Source organism: Genypterus blacodes, unplaced genomic scaffold, assembly GCF_046128005.1.
Source record: "Genypterus blacodes isolate CSIRO-AG114 ecotype Tasmania unplaced genomic scaffold, CSIRO-AGI_Gbla_v1 ptg000009l_1, whole genome shotgun sequence".
Taxonomy (NCBI): Eukaryota; Metazoa; Chordata; class Actinopteri; order Ophidiiformes; family Ophidiidae; genus Genypterus; species Genypterus blacodes.
The window spans coordinates 303443-322672 of NW_027466823.1; the positions used below are offsets into that span (position 1 = coordinate 303443).

General features: G+C 42.2%; 1 protein-coding gene across 1 annotated transcript in view; it reads right to left on the minus strand.

The window, feature by feature from the left end:
- znf644b (zinc finger protein 644b) overlaps positions 1-19230 on the minus strand; it is a 32135-nt gene that overhangs the window by 9768 nt on the left and 3137 nt on the right. The window contains 3 exon segments of the mRNA XM_076158393.1: positions 6820-7243; positions 7245-7338; positions 7340-7362. Coding sequence (XP_076014508.1) covers positions 6820-7243; positions 7245-7338; positions 7340-7362 — 541 coding nt within the window.

A 19230-nucleotide genomic window follows, 5' to 3' on the forward strand; every position in this document is an offset into this window, starting at 1 on the left:
GAGCTAGACAGCAAGACAGTAGAGGGAGGCTGGTTGGGAATCCTCCCCCCCTCCTCCCCCCCTCCTTCACGCCCCCCCCCCCCCACCCCACTGAGCCGGCCCCTTGCCGTGTGGTGGCCTTGCACGCTGCCTCCTCGGACGGCTGCTTGAAGTGCAAATCTGTGTTCCAACTTGTTCCTGGAGCCTGTCAGCATGTTTTCCTCTTGTCAGCGGCGGTGGAGTGTGGGCCCGTGTCACCCCTGTTCCACCGCTGTAACAGGATCATTGACAGGCCAGTGACACTGCCCCACCACATAATGGAAACCTATTGATTTTTCCTCTTTTTTCTCTCCTCTTTTTCACACAGACAGTCTGCCGCACTTCACAATCACTGGCCAAAGGACGGGTCATGATCAATGGCCCCGATCCCTGGATCTCCACCGCCACAGACCGGGAGTGGAACAGAAACAACACACCTGACAAACACACGGCCTCTTATCAGATAATCTGCACTTTCTCAAGCTGCAAACTTTGCTACATTGATTTAACTCAGAGCCAAGATGATGTCACACAACATGAAGTCTTTCAGGGTGAGCTCATTTCTCTCCCATTTTAATTTGCTCCATCAAGAGCAAGTGTTGGTTCTGAATGAAATGTAGGTTTTCTTTCTGCTGTGTGTGTACAGGGGGGTTGACGTTTGCAGATTTAATGGAGTAATCTCCAGAGAGCAGGCCCATTGATACCCATGGCTAATGACAAGCATGCATTGGTTGTGTAGCAGTGGACCCCCGTGGCAGATGGTGAGTGAGGGTCCTGCAACAACACATTTCTTTATGTCAGCCTTATCCCTCTCTCTCTCCCTCTCTCCCTCTCTCTCTCTCTCTCTCTCTCTCTCTCTCTCCAGCCAGTGGAATAATGAAAAGCCCAATTCTGGTCATGGCTAACTCAATCTCATTATAATCTCTCTTTTTTTATTCATTCCGCCCCATGGGATGCTGTCTGCCAGCGATGTGGCTTTCAACCTCCAGAGAGAACATCTTTTGAAACAGCCAGGAGACCTAATGAAGTCACAGAGAGGCACAATTATTTCCCAAAGAAGGAGCATTAATGTACTTCAAAATTCCCTCCGGAGAAGCATGATGACAATTGGTTTGTACAGCTTTGATCGCTGCTTTAAATACTGCCCAAGATAAACTGCAGGGTTAGGCCCCTCTGCCACTGGTAAGTACGAGACCCAGAAGTGGCCATCAAGCATTGGATACATTTAATACTCAGCCAGGGAAGCTAAACCAAGAGTTTAAAATAGCCTAGCGTCCTGAAATGACAACTTGACTGCTTCTGTCGGCTATAATGGTGCAAAATGAAACTGAATACAAAATATTTCCGCGGCATAATCTGCTGCACATAAACAAGTAAAACGGGGTGTGTGTGTGTGTGTGTGTGTGTGATGTGGGCAGGGAATTCTACAAAGTCACTGCAACATCACATCACACATACAGTACACACACACACACACACACACACACACGACTGAATGGGAACCATCACCTTCTGTTACAAGTTGTGTCAAAGCTCTGAAATGTGGGAACACGCACACAAGCAACTGTTTATGTATAACAGTGTGGTATTTTGCCTGTTAGGATGCATTGTTCTGGAAAATCCGTTTTCACTCCTAACTGCAGTTGTTAAGCATTTTTACGACGCTGCTCAGTGATGCGTTGACTTCATATTAAGTGAAACATGTTTGTCTCCTGTTAAAAGAGGCAATCCACGAGAAATCTTTATTTTAAACGATAATCTATTCATTTCTCTGTGATCATTTGTGCCACAGTGTGCAGTTTATGAACTTCACTGCACACACATCAGCTCACAGCCTCACTGGGTCTCCTTCTTCATGATGATGGGGAGGATCTGACGAGGAGAAGCACATTAGATACTTGCTGCTAAGCTAGTCTGAGTGTTACATCCAACAAAAGGAACATTAGTGGTGAAATTGTGAATTCATTCATTGTTAGTAATTATGAATTCATTTCTGAAATGCCAGAAATAATAATTTTTAAAGCAATATGAGAGTTATTGCAGTAGTAGATGTATTTGAAGTCTTATTGTTACAGTCCTAATCATGGAAACATCATTATCTGGAAAAGTGGAGCGTCGTAATGTAATGTCTCCTACTCAGGTCTGACCTCTGACTCAGTCGTTCATTCCAATGTGCAGAATCAGGTGCTTGTCACTGCACTAGTGACTCCTATTGGTCTGTCAGGGCGTCTGCATGAAGACAGGCAGGCTCTTGGAGGGACAGCTCAGCTCTGACAGGTGAAGAAAGACCAAACTGTCATCTCCCCGTGTTTCAGTCTGCTTTCTACATTCAGGCTGAAATTGGGTGCTTTATTATAAATCACCGTAGTCCCAACTAATCTGTTTAACAAGCATGTGTTTGTTATGATGAACCTAAATCTCACCTCGTTTGCATTGATCGGGCTGAATTATCCAGACAGGCCAAAGCCTTGCAGACAAAGTGCAAAGAGCTGTTCAATCAATCTCATATACATACAGGATAATCTCACATAAGCCAGGAAATATCAGGGTGTGGAACTAAATCTGCATTGTTGTACAAAATCACTACTACAGCAGAAATGGCTGGAGGTGGCATTGCCTTGTTTTCAATGTTGTTCAGAAGAAATATGAACCTTTGTAAACTTAAATGTTAAAGTCTACATTTAAAGACTAATTCACCTGTTTATGCGATGTCACTCTCTTATTTGTATCAGATCATAGTGTCACTAAATGATGACGCACGCAGGAAGTAACATTCATTTACAACAGAATGAATCATTCAATTAATAACTACATTTAAACAATATCCAATGTATCAGGATTCATTTTTGAAAAACAAAAGAAAACTGTTCTCTTAGATTGTAGTGTCCTGTTTATAACAATAATAATAATGATTATATGTACACTTAATACAGAATATACCAAGCATTACAATAAACATATATGAAAAACAATTATTTAAAACTGCATCATCCTGCTAGATTGATTGGTTGATAGATAGATAGATAGATGGATGGATGGATGGATGGATGGATGGATAGATAGATAGATAGATAGATAGATAGATAGATAGATAGATAGATAGATAGATAGATAGATATAAAGATAGATAGATAGATAGATAGATCGATAGATAGATAGATAGATAGATAGATAGATAGATCGATAGATAGATAGATAGATAGATAGATAGATAGATAGATAGATAGATAGATAGATAGATAGATAGATATAAAGATAGATAGATAGATAGATCGATAGATAGATAGATAGATAGATAGATAGATAGATAGATAGATAGATAGATAGATAGATAGATAGATAGATAGATAGATAGATAGATAGATAGATATAAAGATAGATAGATAGATAGATAGATAGATCGATAGATAGATAGATAGATAGATAGATAGATAGATAGATAGATAGATCGATCGATCGATAGATAGATAGATAGATAGATAGATAGATAGATAGATATAAAGATAGATAGATAGATCGATAGATAGATAGATAGATAGATAGATAGATCGATCGATCGATAGATAGATAGATAGATAGATAGATAGATAGATAGATAGATAGATAGATAGATAGATAGATAGATAGATAGATAGATAGATAGATAGATAGATAGATAGATAGATGGAAGTGTGTGTTACATGGCAGGAGGACCACTGTGTTCTTCTGAGTGACAGTACCCTGTGTGTTACTGCACAGAGGGAATGTTACAGTTTGTACTGAACACAATGGAATTCTGAAACTCCAGCTAACGACATTCCCTACATTCATAGTAGGAATTCACCGAGTGAATACAGGATACACTCATGGTTGAAGATGGAGAATAATAAAAAATGAGCTCTGTCATATTAATACATCATGAATGTGACTTTGATTCATCAAAGCGGCTCTATTAGAAAGAGGATTCTCTCTCTGATACATCTTCAAAGGAGGAAGACTACACACTGTCCGCATACTTATGACAATCTCAGGTGTACCGATTCAGATTAAAGATGTCCCAGCACAAGAAAGACACGGAGTAAAGTCACCTAAACATGTCTCAGTACCTTATAGACTGAGATTGGTTTCTAGTTCTAAGAAGGCAGCGATCTCACACACACACGCACAACATTACAGCATTCTGTTATACAGGCCTTTATGTTTGCTGCCTTTACTATTAGTACTGAAGTAGTAAGAAGTATTCATTCATTATTTTATACTTCAACAAACATCTCATTGATTTAGTTGAAATAGTGTGTTGAGCTTGTAAACAGTGTGTGTGTGTGGCAAACAGGAACATGTGTAAGAAGACCTAACACCTCCAACACCCGTGTGTGTGTGTGTGTGTGTGGGGGGGGGGGGGGTGGGGGGGGGGGGGACCTGACATGCAGAAGGTGCTTTATCCAATCCAAGGGAACCTGCAGGACCAGGTCACACGATCTGCATGACACATAAACAAACAAACAATGATTGTTTCTGAAGGGAAAAGCACAATGACCTCCTCCCAGTGTGAGATGAAGGCAGCCTGACAGTCACTGTGTGTAACTCAGCATTCAGAGGGTTAATACAGCAGCCAAGGTCTCAGTTTGGGCTTTTTGTTTATAGTCACAGCCTCAAAAGACAAAACACCCCATTGATTGTCTGTTTGGAGGCATGAGTGAGAAGGAAACACTTAAGGTTCAGCAGGAATCCTGTGGTACCTTCAGGTGAAAAGCACCCAGGATTCCAACGCGATAATTTCATTATCAAGCAAATCTGTTACACCCAGTGTGCTTTGCCGTGTTCCTATGACTCTCACCGGCTCCTCACAGTCATAGGGGATTCATAAACTCACCAAAAAAAAGATGACAGCTGTTGTGCTTATGATAGAAATGAGTGTGAAGCTGCCAGCAGCACAGCAGCACCACACACTGTCAATTACATTCAGATTGAAGATGTGAAGTCATTATCACAAGGGTCTTTCCAGGTGATGGAGCACAGGATGATCAGGCGTGTCTTTGTTAAGGTGCGTCGTCATAACAGGTGAATGATCTTTAAACAGGAAGCAGAGTGTTTGATTTGTAAATCTTAGGATATCTAATAAACAACATTTTCTTACATTTACATGCAAATCTGCTGTGGTGTCACTTTGTTGATCTGGAGCCAGTTCTCATCAATCAGTCACACATTCCAACAGGGAAGAGAGTTTAGAGACAATGCTCCCTCTGCTCACTGGTCAGGAGCATCTGGAGTGAAGGAAGGAAGATAGTTCTGTTGTTGTTCAGCTCTCTGTGTCTCATATCTACACATATGGACAAATGTATTAGTAAAGCTAAACCGTAATGACCCAGAGTTGAGAGCAGGAGGCCGGTAGATGCTTTGAGTCTTGTACCATGGTGTTAACTTGTCTCCTTCCTTCCTTCACTCACTCGTCCCCTCATGAGTTTGCTTTTTGTGTGTAGTGTTTCATTCAGCCACCTGTTTTATATTCGATTGAACTTTATGGTTTCTGAACTTCTGCTTGTCATGTGATTGCCGCCTCCCTGACAGAACATCTGGTCCAATCTCAGTTTGCCCTCTGTCAGTAAAGACTCAGTGTCTGAAGGTCAGATTGTGTGATGGGAGTCGCCTGAAAGCTGAAAGCAACGTGGTGACTGTTTGATCATCTTCCTCCTCCGTACAGGTGAGATTACAGGACGCCACATCTCATCTTCCTCCTTGTTGAAGAAGTAAAGCTCCATACTTGTTGAACAGCAGCGTTGGTTCTGACCCAGCAGGTTTCAGGAGGTCACATTTCAATTGAACTTTTCTGAACTTCTAGCTTGTCTTTCTCAAACATGTGTGTCAGAACCTGAACTACAATCTCCACCACTCTGAAGTCCTTCTGTTGGTGTGTGCTGAGATGTTCATTGAGATGTAGTGCATCAGGCTTTACATGCTTCTGTGTGTGTGTGTGTGTGTGTGTGTGTGTGTGTGTGTGTGTGTGTGTGTGTGTTGACACGCTGGACAAAGGTTTACCGACTCTTATAGCCAAACACACCAGAGGCATTGTTCTGCTCTGCCCCTGTCTTCATTCTCAAGTTTGTGAGACCTTTTGATTTGCTCCATAAGTGTTTCCAGCCTGTCTTGGTGAATAATGATGAAGCTCATGAGGGAGCAGCGATCACAGAGCAGACGCCCACGCTCTCTGCATAGAAAGACTCCTGAAACATTCTCACTCTTCACCTGATTATGCTTCCCTAAATGAAACATCATAAACCTATGCTAATGTCTTTATTCCTATTGAACGGAACATTGCATATTGTGCATGAAGAAGAAGAAGAGTGGATCTGGTTGGCGTTGCTCCGTCTTCTTCCGGGCCAGATTTGTAGTGAAACCGTCTTCATCTTCGGGGTCATTTTCATCATTACAGTCTTTCTCTGCTGCGCTATAAATATGTTGCTCTGTGTCAAACTCTGTGTTCCTGGACTGATCTCTGAAAAGCACACAGCGATATTTAATCTGACTTCATACCCAAGAAAATCATGTTTGTTGGCAATGTCAAACTGATCAGCATCACCACCGTTTCACTGGTGCTTGTGTGTGTGATTTAAGCTGTTGGTGACCTCTGGCAGGCCTGTGTGTGTTTTGTGCTTTTTCTCTCTTTGGCTCGTAACAATGATGCTTTCCTTCCTTCAGCCTTCTGGCATTTATCTGTGAGACACATCTGATCACTTCAGTATCACCATAATCATCAGTGGAGCGTCTCTGACCGCTCTCTCTCTCTCTCTCTCTCTCTCTCTCTCTCTCTCTCTCTCTCTGTACGTCCCACAGCGATGTTGTTTTGATCGTCTTTGTTTCCAAAGGTTTGGGCGGCGCTGCCACCTGACAGTGTGGACCGGGGCAGTTTAGACTCATTCTCCTCAAAGTGAGATAGTGGCGTGTTGACACCTGGCTGTGTGGCCAGCGTTTTTACGACAAACCCCGCTGTGTTCTTCCAAGCGTCTGATTGAAGCTCACTAGGTGGTGGTAACACCTGAGGGCTGGTGTCCTTCTCTGGTTGCCACGTGGTTTGTGGGACATTGTTGGAAAAAGCGCTGCCTTTGTTCAGGACACAGTGTACCTCTGAGGTGGGGTGTGAACCAGGTCCATTAACAAGTGCTCCTGAAGGCAATGAATTGTCTGCATGGGGAACAGCGGGGACACTGCTGTATACAAATGGATTCGGCTGGGTTCCATTTAAAGGGTTTTTCGTGTTCATCTGAGGACAGACCTGCAGCATTGTTCTTCAGGGAGGACGTGTGACTCTGTCACAGCTCCTGAGCAGGACCCGGACTGTCAGACGTCTTTGTCCTCTTGTGCATTTGGCTTCAGAGAGTAGCAGTACTTTATAGAAAGAAATGATCAAGCAGGCACCGTATTTGATATACAGTCATATGAAGCAAGCTGAAGGAGACTTTGTTTGTTTGATAGACGTGTGCACCTTGTGTTCATGGAGACATAAAGTCCTGTAGAAGAGGAGAGTGTTACACAACAGGCCTAATAAATGGAGGACTTTTTTCTCATTCACACTAACATGGCGCTGCTGTTAAAGAATAGTTTTTGAGGGTATTCCCACTGCTCCATAAAATGAGAGTGGTATTATTCTGTGCTGCATTATGATTTTCCAACACCCTCCTTCACCACCTCTATTCACAACAAACCCTGCTGTTTGCCCTGAATACCCTGGTGAGGATGCTTAATTATCTGAGCGTACCTCTGGGAGACAACCTTCCTGCTTCTCCACCTAAAGTTCTCAGTCGTCTGCTAAAATTGACCAATTTCCATGGGAACAAAGTACACCTCCAATGAGATCATATTGCGTCTTATCACTCTGTGATGGTGCCAACACGGAGCCCAGCATGAGACTGTTGTTACTAGAATCCTGACAAATTGGCAGGCGCACAATCTGTCTAAAACACACACAAACAGAGCGGCGCAGAAGAGCATACACACACACACACACACACACACACATGGGGAAAGGCATAATTCATGTAAACCATAATAGATTATATTCTTCTTTACATATATATTAATCTAAATAAAGATGTATTTAATGTACTAACTACCAGATGATGAAGATTATAGGAGAAGCTGTGTGTGTAACAGATTACAGTAAATGTGTCCAGAGCTGATTTCCTCGGAAACGTATGCTCGGTGGATTTGACATCCAGTGTTGGTCTCTCTCTCTACAGGAAGCTGCGTTGCTAACGAAGTGGTAAATTCAGTGTTAATGAGTGGCTTCACTGTTACCACCTCAGAGGTAAAACCTTCCCAGCTCCATATTCTCCCCATCTGTTGTGGTGTTAGAGGTTGGAAGGGGGAACAGACGCTCTACATTTAAACCCGACTTCACTGTTACCCCCGACGGCAGGGTGACAAAACCATCAAAATATCTTGGTTCAGAACGTGAAAGCCTCATTAGCACGCTGCTCAGATCTGTAAGGAACAGAGGGGGTTCAAGAGAAATACAATTTTTAAAAATGTATTTGCTTCTATTTGCTTCATTTAGTCGACGTTAAAAGGCTGACTTTGCCTTGCCTGAAGATATTTACAGGGATTATGAGCTTTAATACAGTTAAGCTGTATACACAGATCGATCCGCTATAAGCTTTCACTAACCCTGGCTGCTTTTCTCCCCGAGACGCTCGCCAACTTCTGTGCTTTAGTAAACGAGCTTTAGGAGGAGAATCGTTAGAAAACTCTGAATAATAATAACCTACAACATTTCTTTATTTTGTTTCATTTTGTTCTCTTCAGGCAGGGAAAGTTCTCCTTTCTGCACCACAGACTGAGGATAGAGAACAGAATACTGAGGTGAGGTTTGTATTTTATAATTGTATACATAAGTCATAAATCCGTCTCTTACACAGAATAGTAGTCCTTTAGTCTGTACTGCAGCAAAGGTCAAATAAAGGGGAAGTCATACACAGGAAGTGCTTATGTCACTGGGAATTCAAGTGTTTACATGGTTAATAGCTTGAAAACACCAATATCAGTTTATGATCTCAATCTGATGATGGCCGGCTGCGTTAAACTGTTTTATTTCCTCTAACAGAATTACAATTATGCAATTAACATGGCTGTAAATATACTAAGACGTTTCCCCCTATTGTATATAATTCCTACCTATTGTATACAGCTCTATAGTGTCTAATAGGGTTTAGTAGAAATTGCACATCATCTTGTTTGTTTCCTTAAATATCAAAGTCTGGTCCTTAAAGCGAAGTAAAGGCCCTCCTGCTGTGATAATGAAATGGAGGTCAATGTCTAAGCATTAAACGGGTGGAGGAGGAAGAGTTTGGCGCTGTAGGCTTGCAGGGCTGAGCGTGTCCAAGCAAATTCCGTCTTCCAGCAGCCCAGTGGAGACGGAGCCAGAGACCAACTGGGACCAGTCAGCCAAACCATTTCAGCTGCTGGAGCTGTCTGTACAGATCAACAGCCAAACCTAAACTGTATCCCTCTGCCATCGTCTTAGCTGGAGAAGCGTCTAAACAAGCAGGCGGGGGGGCGGGGGGTTGCTACTGTGCTGCACAACGTCCTTAACTAATGGGATCTATTGATTTATTTGACACAATGTGAATTTATGAAGCCGCCCCGGTTGGTGCGAGAGTATCAAAGCGTGGCTCAAAACAAACAAAAGGAGATTCAGCTTGACACTTCAGTAATCCCAAGGTGAGCGTGTTCGCTCGGTGCCACGGTGAAAAAAAGGTGTGGAGTTCCTCCTCTGCAATCTGCGGTTACCCACAGCAGGAAGAGGAGGAAGAGAAGGAACACGGGCAACACGCCACCATGCTAATCTCACAGCCAGAGATGTGGCTCCTTAAATAAGACAATTCAAGCACAAGAAGAAAAAAAAAACCCCAGTAAGTTTCCAACATTTCATCAATTTGCACAGGAGAAAATAAAAGAGGGAGGTTTCACACGATGTCTTTGTCTGGATTCAGACGCTTTTATCCCACTGAATTCTTGTCACCCAAAGGTCATTTCCATAATAATGGTCTCTTTCTCCCTAATGGGATTTTGCCTGTGATTATGTATGGCAGCATCTTGTGCCGACACTATCAGCCCTGTCATCTTGAATCGCACAAATGTAATTACACAAAGCCTTTGATAACTAAACAATGTAATTTACTGCTTGAATAAGAAAATACACTGGATTTATTTCACTCAAATTACACACTGAAAGAAATGCCAAATAGATACACTATAAGATGTAACAAATAGCAAATATATATATATATGTTATATATCTGCATAGCTTATTGCAGAATTATTATTTTTTTACACAATAACCCTAATAATAGCTTAGTGCAAATGCATATAATTACATCATTTCAAGTGATTTTAGAAAACAAACAAGACCAAATTATAGTATAGAAAATGAGATGTTAGATGTTGTTGCATACAGGTTGTAGCTTGTGTGTGTGTGTGTGTCGGGGGGAGAGAGAGAGAGTCTCACTGAAGCTCACAAATGGCAACAATCAGGTCCTTTTGGCTCGAGCTGATCTAAACAAAAAGCAAAGCTCAAACCTCTGCAGACCTGCCACATGAAGTTTCTCCCCGGCCTGCTTTCTGTGAAAAAGGAGAATAAATGAAATGGCTGTGATGGGAGATCTACTGATGAAAAAAGGTGAAGCGAGAAACATTGGGAGTGATAAAAGGGGACAGGGTGCGAGTGACAGTCGGGTTAAGACAGAAGTCATGTTCAATAGCAGGTAGAAACATCAAACGGAGAGTTCACAGGAAACCGGCGCAACCTTGTCTTGAAGGAGGATTTTCTGTTGTGTGGAGTAGATTATATCTGTTCAAGCTGCTGACATGGCCTCATTTGCTGCCCGTAGTGTTAGAGGGGGATTAAACGATATACACTTTAAAGCTTTAAACAATACCTTTCAAAATTAAATGGATTAAGGGAGGGATGTCTGATGGGGATTTCCCAAGGCTTTGTTAGTTTTAAACTCTGCTCCCTTTAAGGAGGAAAAAAACAGCAGTTAGAAATTTCTCAGGCATGTGACTGTTTTAATGAGGCTGCTCTCACGTTGAGGAGGGCAGTGGGCACAGGAGGGCTGCCGAGCAGATGGCTCTCATAAACATCATATCTGCTGTGTTTAGATACACACATTCTCATCTCCCTACACTGAAAGGAAAACAAACCCAACCATCACCGCCAGCGCTCTCCCTTTGCATGCTTTTGGCAGCGGCGCCTGCCTGCCTTGCCTTGCCTGCCTGCGTCGTTCAAATGGCACATTTCCATTTCCTGCATTTTCTCCTTCATAACAATATGCATGAGCTGTGCAATTGATACACATAAGCTCTAATCTGTTATAAGTATGCAGAGCAGATGTAACCGTGGCGGCGGAAAGGCAGGCAGGGAGGGAGGCAGTTAGGATGTTGACTTTTATTTAATGCTATTTTTACCATTTTACTGGAAATATATAAATGCGTGAAAACGAAGAGAAGTCGTTGCTGTGATTTTAAGATAGAAATTATATTTATATTTATCTAACGTGGATGCTGCTGCTTTGTGACCAATCAGAGCAAAGGAGGTCGTGTCGCTCTCTGAACGCTAAACAGGATTTCTAGATTGCAAAGGACAAATCAGTGATCTTAGATATGAAGCTATGATGATGAAAAGGTGTCGTTATCCGGCATTTAAACATAATTAAGCTCATGACAGGAGGAGGGGCCTCAGTCTGTCAGTCATTAGAGAAACACATGAGGGAGTAAACATGTTGTTGTTTGTTTTAACATATTGACTGCAGCTATTAACAATCCAATTAATGCCAAATAATCTGTAAACCAATGCTGTATGATAGGATTTTAAATTATCAGACCATAAAAAAAGACTGATTTGTTAATGAACATGTAAGCAAAAAGTAATTTACCAGAATAACAATGTCCCTAGATCTGAGATGTTTGATTAGATTATCTGTAGAAATATCCAGCGATCTGTTTTACCACCAGGGGGCGTTTCATGTACCACTGGTGCTACACACACACACAGTTTGAGAACCACCAACATATCACAACAACTATTGATGTGTAGAATAGTTTCAATTATAAAAAAAATAGACTGCAGAGTGAAACGGTAATTATGAATGTTTACAATCTTCTATCTTTTACAAGTGTCTGCTCTCTAACTGGAATTTGATTTGAATCTTTAATCTAGTAATCATAAGAACCACATTGGGGTCAAAGGTGCAGAGTAAAGTCACACAGATTTAAGGATAAAGGCTCCATCTTTGAAGCGTCTAACAAAAGGTAGCTTCAAAGGTCAGGAGTTTATATGAGTATCAGACAAACTGGACAACTTGAGCACAGCAGCTTTGACAGTAACCGTGCCCCCATGTCATTCTGAAAACCACACACACACACACACACACACACACACACACACACTCACACGTGCGTAAGCGTGTAAGACGATTATTCTGTACCGCTCGTCAATTGCACCTTTTCAACCCCGGATCAATTGCGCCAGGGGCCGGTATGAGCGGCCGTCATTAACATGTGAGTGCCACTCTATCAGCTCCAGCCTCCAAATAAATCAAAGGGTCGACCGCTGAAGAAAAGGGGCTAATATTTCCTCAGTAACCCCAGAGAGACACCATGGGGAGATGCAAATTGCCTCCCAGGAGACCCCAGGGATGTGAAGGAGAAACTGGCTGGGAGGCAACAGGGAAGCTAATGAGTATAATGGTAAATGTATACAAGCAGAGAGGGGGAAACCTCTCTATTCAAACCAATTAATACAATCTTATCAATGGAGGTGTACTGTAGAGAGAGGGAGGATGTGTAACCCCTGGCACTGATCACAGGCCCTCCTCCCTGTTTCCACCTTGTGAGCGTTTGTATTATTCAGCACAGGCCAGGCTGCGGTCATTAGCCCTGTGGGAGGCTGGGCCGGGGCCTGGGGAGTTAAGGAGATTTTAAAAACCGCTCACTCCTCACATCAAAACAAATCGGGCCGAATCAAAGCGCCTCTAAAAAAAAGAGTCCTTTCTGGGGAGGAAGCGTCCATTGTTTTGTCGTCCCGCTTTCTCCTCTCGTCAGCGCGCTAAGAGAGGAAACGCCCCGGCTAAAGTAGATTAGCACCAGAGTTAAGAATCCTTTAAGGGGAAAAGGATTTGTGCTACCAAACCTCACAGTGTTAACCTCCTCTGCTTTACGACATCTATACATTTAAATGATGTGATGGTGCTTAGCTGCTGGGACGTTAGAGTTTTAATTTCACTTTCACACACACACACACACACACACACACACACGCACACACGTCCACACACTGCGAATATTCAAGTCATTTCGAATTTCGAATTTTTGTTTTATTTTATTTCTTATAACAAATGAAAATCTTCCAAAGTATTTCACATATTTTAATTTCCAATGTAATTTTCTTGATTGTAATCTTTCTTTTCTTTATGTTTCAACTCAACTTCAACCAGAAAAATGGAAAGGAAAAATAATTACAGATGTATTTTTACAATAAAATAGAATAGATGCAACAATTTAATTTAATTTTGCGTCAATTTCAAAACCACAACACTGAAATTTCAAAACTGCTGATATATTTATTCCAGCTTTTGTTTCTAGGTTTAAAGTCAGCAAATGTCTTTCCTGTAAATAATTCCATTCACATGTTGTACCGAGTGAATTATCTCCAATATCATTTATGACCAACAGATGGCGCCTGCAGCCTCTGATGAGCGTTAATCTGTAGAGGCAGAACCATAACAAACACACAACTTCATGACTCAGGAGGCAAGAAGCTGTGCAACATGAGTGACGACCCGACGATTGATCCTCTCTTCTTAACCATTCCAGTGTTCTTTGAAAGCATCCAATGAAGAAAAGAGCAGATTCCTGATAGTGAAGGTCATTCATCAAGGTGGAGAAACACACTAGACACCAGCTGATTGGAGGATTTGCTGGCGAGGGGAAAGAGATGAAGGTTAATCACTGTAAAACTTTCTACATGAATAATCCTCCGCTCCACATTTCCACTGAGCGTGTGTGTGTGTGTGTGTGTGTGTGAAACTCCCCCGTCAGCATATCTGTAACTAACCTGCACCTCCGCTCGCTCAAATCCCCCCCAAATATCACATCTGACTGGGAGAATAAATGGGATATTAATGAGGAAAGTGCTGAGCTCAACCTCCGATGGGTTTGAGAGAGGGGTTAGATTTCTTCACAGCTAATGCACAACAGACGCTCGCTAATCCAAACCCTCCAACACGGAGGCAGTGTGAAACGGAAACACGCACGCACACGCACACACACACACACACACACACACACCGAGGTGATTTCACATTTTGTATGCGTCTCTACCAGCGTGTGTCATAAACTGCACTGTGCTTAATAAACTGATGATTGATCACGATTGGATTGAAGTCATGTAAATGGAGAGCTGGGTTTGTTACTCAGCAGGTTTAAAACAGAATGTCACACTTATTTAATGGCTTTCATGATCAATATGTATATCAGCACAGGGCTCATCATGTCTGAACATGTCCTGATGAATCTGAATCAAAGTCATTGTTTGTTTTCATGCCTCTCTTCTCCTCGGTTAGTTGATGTGGTGTGGGTGCCGTCTGTTGGAGCGCTGCAGAGCATCAGTGATCATATTCTGCCCCTTAGTGGAGGAAGCGCTCCATAGCTGGGCTAAGAGCATAATAGGAGGTTTGATCTGCACTAGGCTCAAACAGCAGCCCGGGATTGTAGACTTAGTGTTTCATCTAGCCTTTGATGGGCCACACCAGCTTCACCTGCTGGTCCTGAGCCCGGGCCCAGCTCTCCTCCAAAGCCTCCTTCCTCCACTGGAATTCAGATGGAGTCTTTCTGCCGGCTAACACCAAGGTGAACGCCGTTACGCTTCTCACTTTAAACGCCTCATTCCTTAAGAAAATACTAACCTTAACTAGAAATTGGAAGTTTTTGATGAGCCAGTGGTGTGTGTGTGTGAGGCTCCTGTGTGAGGCTGTAAAGCCCTATGAGACAGTGTGTGTGTGTGTGTGTGTGTGTGTCAGATCAGGCTTCACAAATGAACTTGACTTGACTGGAATCAGAGAATAACAAATGACTGAACAGAGGCGTGGAAGTGGAAACATTAAGCTTCCTCTTATTTTCATACAGGCTGACAAATCAAATGAACTAAGAGCATGCATGTGATTAATTTAAAGGCAAACAAAGAGATAAAGAGAATAAAATAGATTCAATCAGGAGGCTTGATTCCACAGTAAAGGAGCAGCAACACTAACTCCCTTCATTGGAACAAGAATTTTACAATTTAAAGCTTAAATAAGGATAAAAGCACAGCAGACTTACAGCATCCCTCAGACTAAATGACAGATTATTCTTTATGTATTGAATATATTGATATTCTTCTAACATCAAACGTGACAGTCGCTGGTATCCAAAGAAATTTTTTAAAAAGACGACCAAATAGTAAACACAGGTTTGTGATTCGGCTTCACACCGGATAATAATCAGTGTTTCCACAGTGAGCCTGTCACCCCCCCCCCCCCCCCCCCCCCCCCCCAACAACCTGCCAAGTGTAGGAGTGGAAGCATTGACACATGTAACAGACGTCTCAGATTTAATTTGACTGGTAATCACACCCAGCCATCGTTTCAGAGCATTTCACACGTCGCAGCTCCAGTTTCAGGTGTTAAGTCAGCGAGGAGACATACAACCGTGCGTCTTAGATCATATCACCTCTCCTCAGACATGCAGGTCACATTCGGCTTCATGCTCTGCCACCAACATCACAATCAGTTTGATAGCAATAATAATAATATCAATAAAGTCCTTCTCACGTCATCCACACCGTTTTCATTTCATACACAATCAGCCTTGGTTTCACACTCTGCGTCTTTATGCTGCTGTGAAATGCTTCGTTTGGGTGCGATGGCTATTATGAACACACACACACACACACACACACACACACACTTCATCGCTGTGTGTGTCACCACGTGAATCGTAAATCAGAGCTGATGATATCACCTCTAATAAAAGACACAATGTCGCTAATAAACCTCCAGTTTGTCGATCTTAGAGAGAGGATTGTGCGACTGTATGTTTAGCAAAAATCAAGCAATTATCTTATTTTATCTGACAGATTTAATTAGGCTTTGAACAAAACAAACTGTAGCTCTAACACACAAACCAGGAAATACTCTGACTACTTTGCTACTGAACGGCGTGTTTGGTGTTTATAAGGGTTAATGAAGTAAATGTGCAAATGTGGACGAGCAGAAAATATCACAACACACCTAAGGAAACATTTTACATTATTAAAATAATTTACAATAACTATATCTAACATAAGAAATATAATAAAGGAAGGAAGGAAGGAAGGAAGGAAGGAGGGAAGGAAGGAAGGAAGGAAATAAATTAAAGTAACCATATATTTCACCATATTTCACAAAGGCAATATAATAAAGAATAAAATCAAGAATGAAAGAAAGGAAGGAAGGAAGGAAGTAAGCCCTGTGTCTGTCCCCTCATCACACATGATGAACGGTCCATCAGATGTCTGACAGCAGTATTTGTACCTGGCTGTTCATTAATTGGACGTGTGATTTATGTAGAAACACACACACACACACACACTCGCCGTCTTTAAGGAGCAAAAATAGCCCGAGTGTGTCGTCCACAGCAGGAGCAGCGTTCCTCCCATCAGATGATTTAATGGCTTCATGGTGATTCAGTCAGTGTTATTGTATGGAGAGCTGCTGCCCTTATTTCCTCCTCACCACTCATGTATTCCTGCAGCGCTCAATGTTCTTGGTGGATCCACCTGATTACTAAAATATCTCATCTCTGCAGCTGCTCCTCAGCTGAGTTGCTAATTCAGGCCAGTGTACTTCCCTTTAAGTAGTCCCAGGTGTCTTCATTTAAAGCTGTGTTAGCAGCCAGCCAGGCCAGGAGAGAACACAGAGCTGTTTGCTATGCAGCACATTCAGGGACTTCAGGCATCTTGGTTAAAATATTTGACCTTGTCAAGTGACATATAATCAATTTGTGGATAACATGCCTCACCATCTGATTTATTCAATTGAGCAGTTGACTTCTCCAGTCTCTGTGGTATACTAATGGAGAGAAACCTTACATGCGGCTGATGAGCAGCGCCGCCTTCTTCCTGTAAGCTCGTCCTCTGACACATGCAGTGATGGACTCACTTATGTTGGTCCACACTCTGAGATGATAACACCTCCACTCCTCAGCTGCTCAGAGTGAAAGGAGAACATTTATCAGACTCTCATCACAACATTATCAACCTGCTACAGACTGTGAACACCGAGACTTACATCAGGAGATTACACACAAATATAGAGGAGAGGGTCACATACTGAAGATCAGCATGTAGAAGACAGAGGACAGGGAGCAGATTCATCAAAGGACACCACATGCATCCACACAACACACAACACACAACACACAACCATGTGTATGCAGTCATGGGAAATATTGTAAATCCATCATTTTTTTCTGGTTTATTAGTTATTATTTGAATGAGAGAATGAATTGAAACATTTGTAAATAGGGCTTTTGTCAACATGTTTGCTTATTCCTCAAGAACTAAGACACACATCTCAGTGGGAAAACCCAGAAATGTTGATCTCCTGATGCTTTCTCTGGTAGAATCTAATGTTTGTGCACACAGAGGCCACATTGTGGAGCCACTGGCTCTCCAACTGTGGTCTGCATATCACTGCTGGTACTTGAGGAGCTTTGCTTGCAGATGGTGGAATAATGTTTAGCTTTAATTCTAACAACATTTCAAAGTAAAATGATCTGATGATGAAGCTGCATTATTTACAGGATGACATCGTCTCTGCTTCTGTTTATTATCTTAATTGTTCCATCTGACCGCTGTCAGAGTCAAACACACACACACACTCACACACACACTGAGATGTTTGAACAGTGATGACACATGAACTAATTAAAACAATAATAACATTATGTCTCATCTAACTCCTTCCCTCTGACTGAATGAAGCTGATGATCGTCTCTAACAGAGATCAGAGACGCAGAACTAGCTTTACCAACTCATAATACGCTTTTATTCTGTAAAACATTACAAGAGTTTGACTAAATGAATTCTTAATTAGAGCAATTTCCACAACATATGAAATATTGATGGACCGAAGCATAAAACTAACAATTCTTTGAATGAGCAAAGCTGCACTGCCTGTTATTATCAACAAGACATCGTCTGCAGACAAGCAAATCCTCTATTAATCTAGTCTGTTGAATATTTATGGAAGTGGCAAAATATGACTTATTTATTGTAAATCAATTATTAAACACGTGGAATGCAGATCATTAATCATTAATATTGATACAGTACATTGAGAAAGTGTAAGACATAAATATTTGTGCATAAATATTGATCTGCTCCATGCCGGTGTGTGTGTGAGCTGTAGGTTTTGCTCCTCATTCAGCACTCCTGTGTTTCTTTCAAAGACGTTTCCCAGTCACTTACTTGTGCTTGACTAACTGTGATCTCCTCTGATTGTAGCTACCAACAGTATGTGACAGAGAACACAAAACAATCCTGAGCAGTGTGTAGTGTTTGAGGGGAGGTATGGGGATTGACACCAGCCTTCTGTATTCAGAGCATGGAGTAATTCTTTTAATGGCCTGCCAACTGTGCCCTCCAAAGTTTGATTTTGCTCTGCAGAATGAGAGCACAAATCTCCAACAATATATTATGCTGTTTGTGACTGGCTTCAGTAGTTATCATTTGCAATTTATTTCCTACCTTGGGGTACTGCCAGCCATTTTTCTCCATTTTTCAGTGGCTCACTTTTTTTTTCTTGATCCTGCACGCTGCTGACTAAACTCCTGCCTCCAGCCATGGTGTTGGAACATCACAGAGAGCTATATCATTATACTGGAGCCTAGTTAACAAAGACAGCCAGAGAACCACAGGGCGCAAGACAGACTGCATCACATTACTGAGCTGGCCAACTCACTACAGCTCAGTCCTATTGTAATGAATTGCAGGGGTGGAGGCAGGGGGGGGGGGGGGGGGGGGGGGGGGCGGGGTCTGTGCTGTCTGTCTCTGTCTGGTTGACCAGGTGAAATAATACACACCAATGAAAGCTCTTTCAGACATCAGCACTTCAAATTCAATGTCACCACCTGGCCGACGCTCAGTCATTTGAATGCACTTGG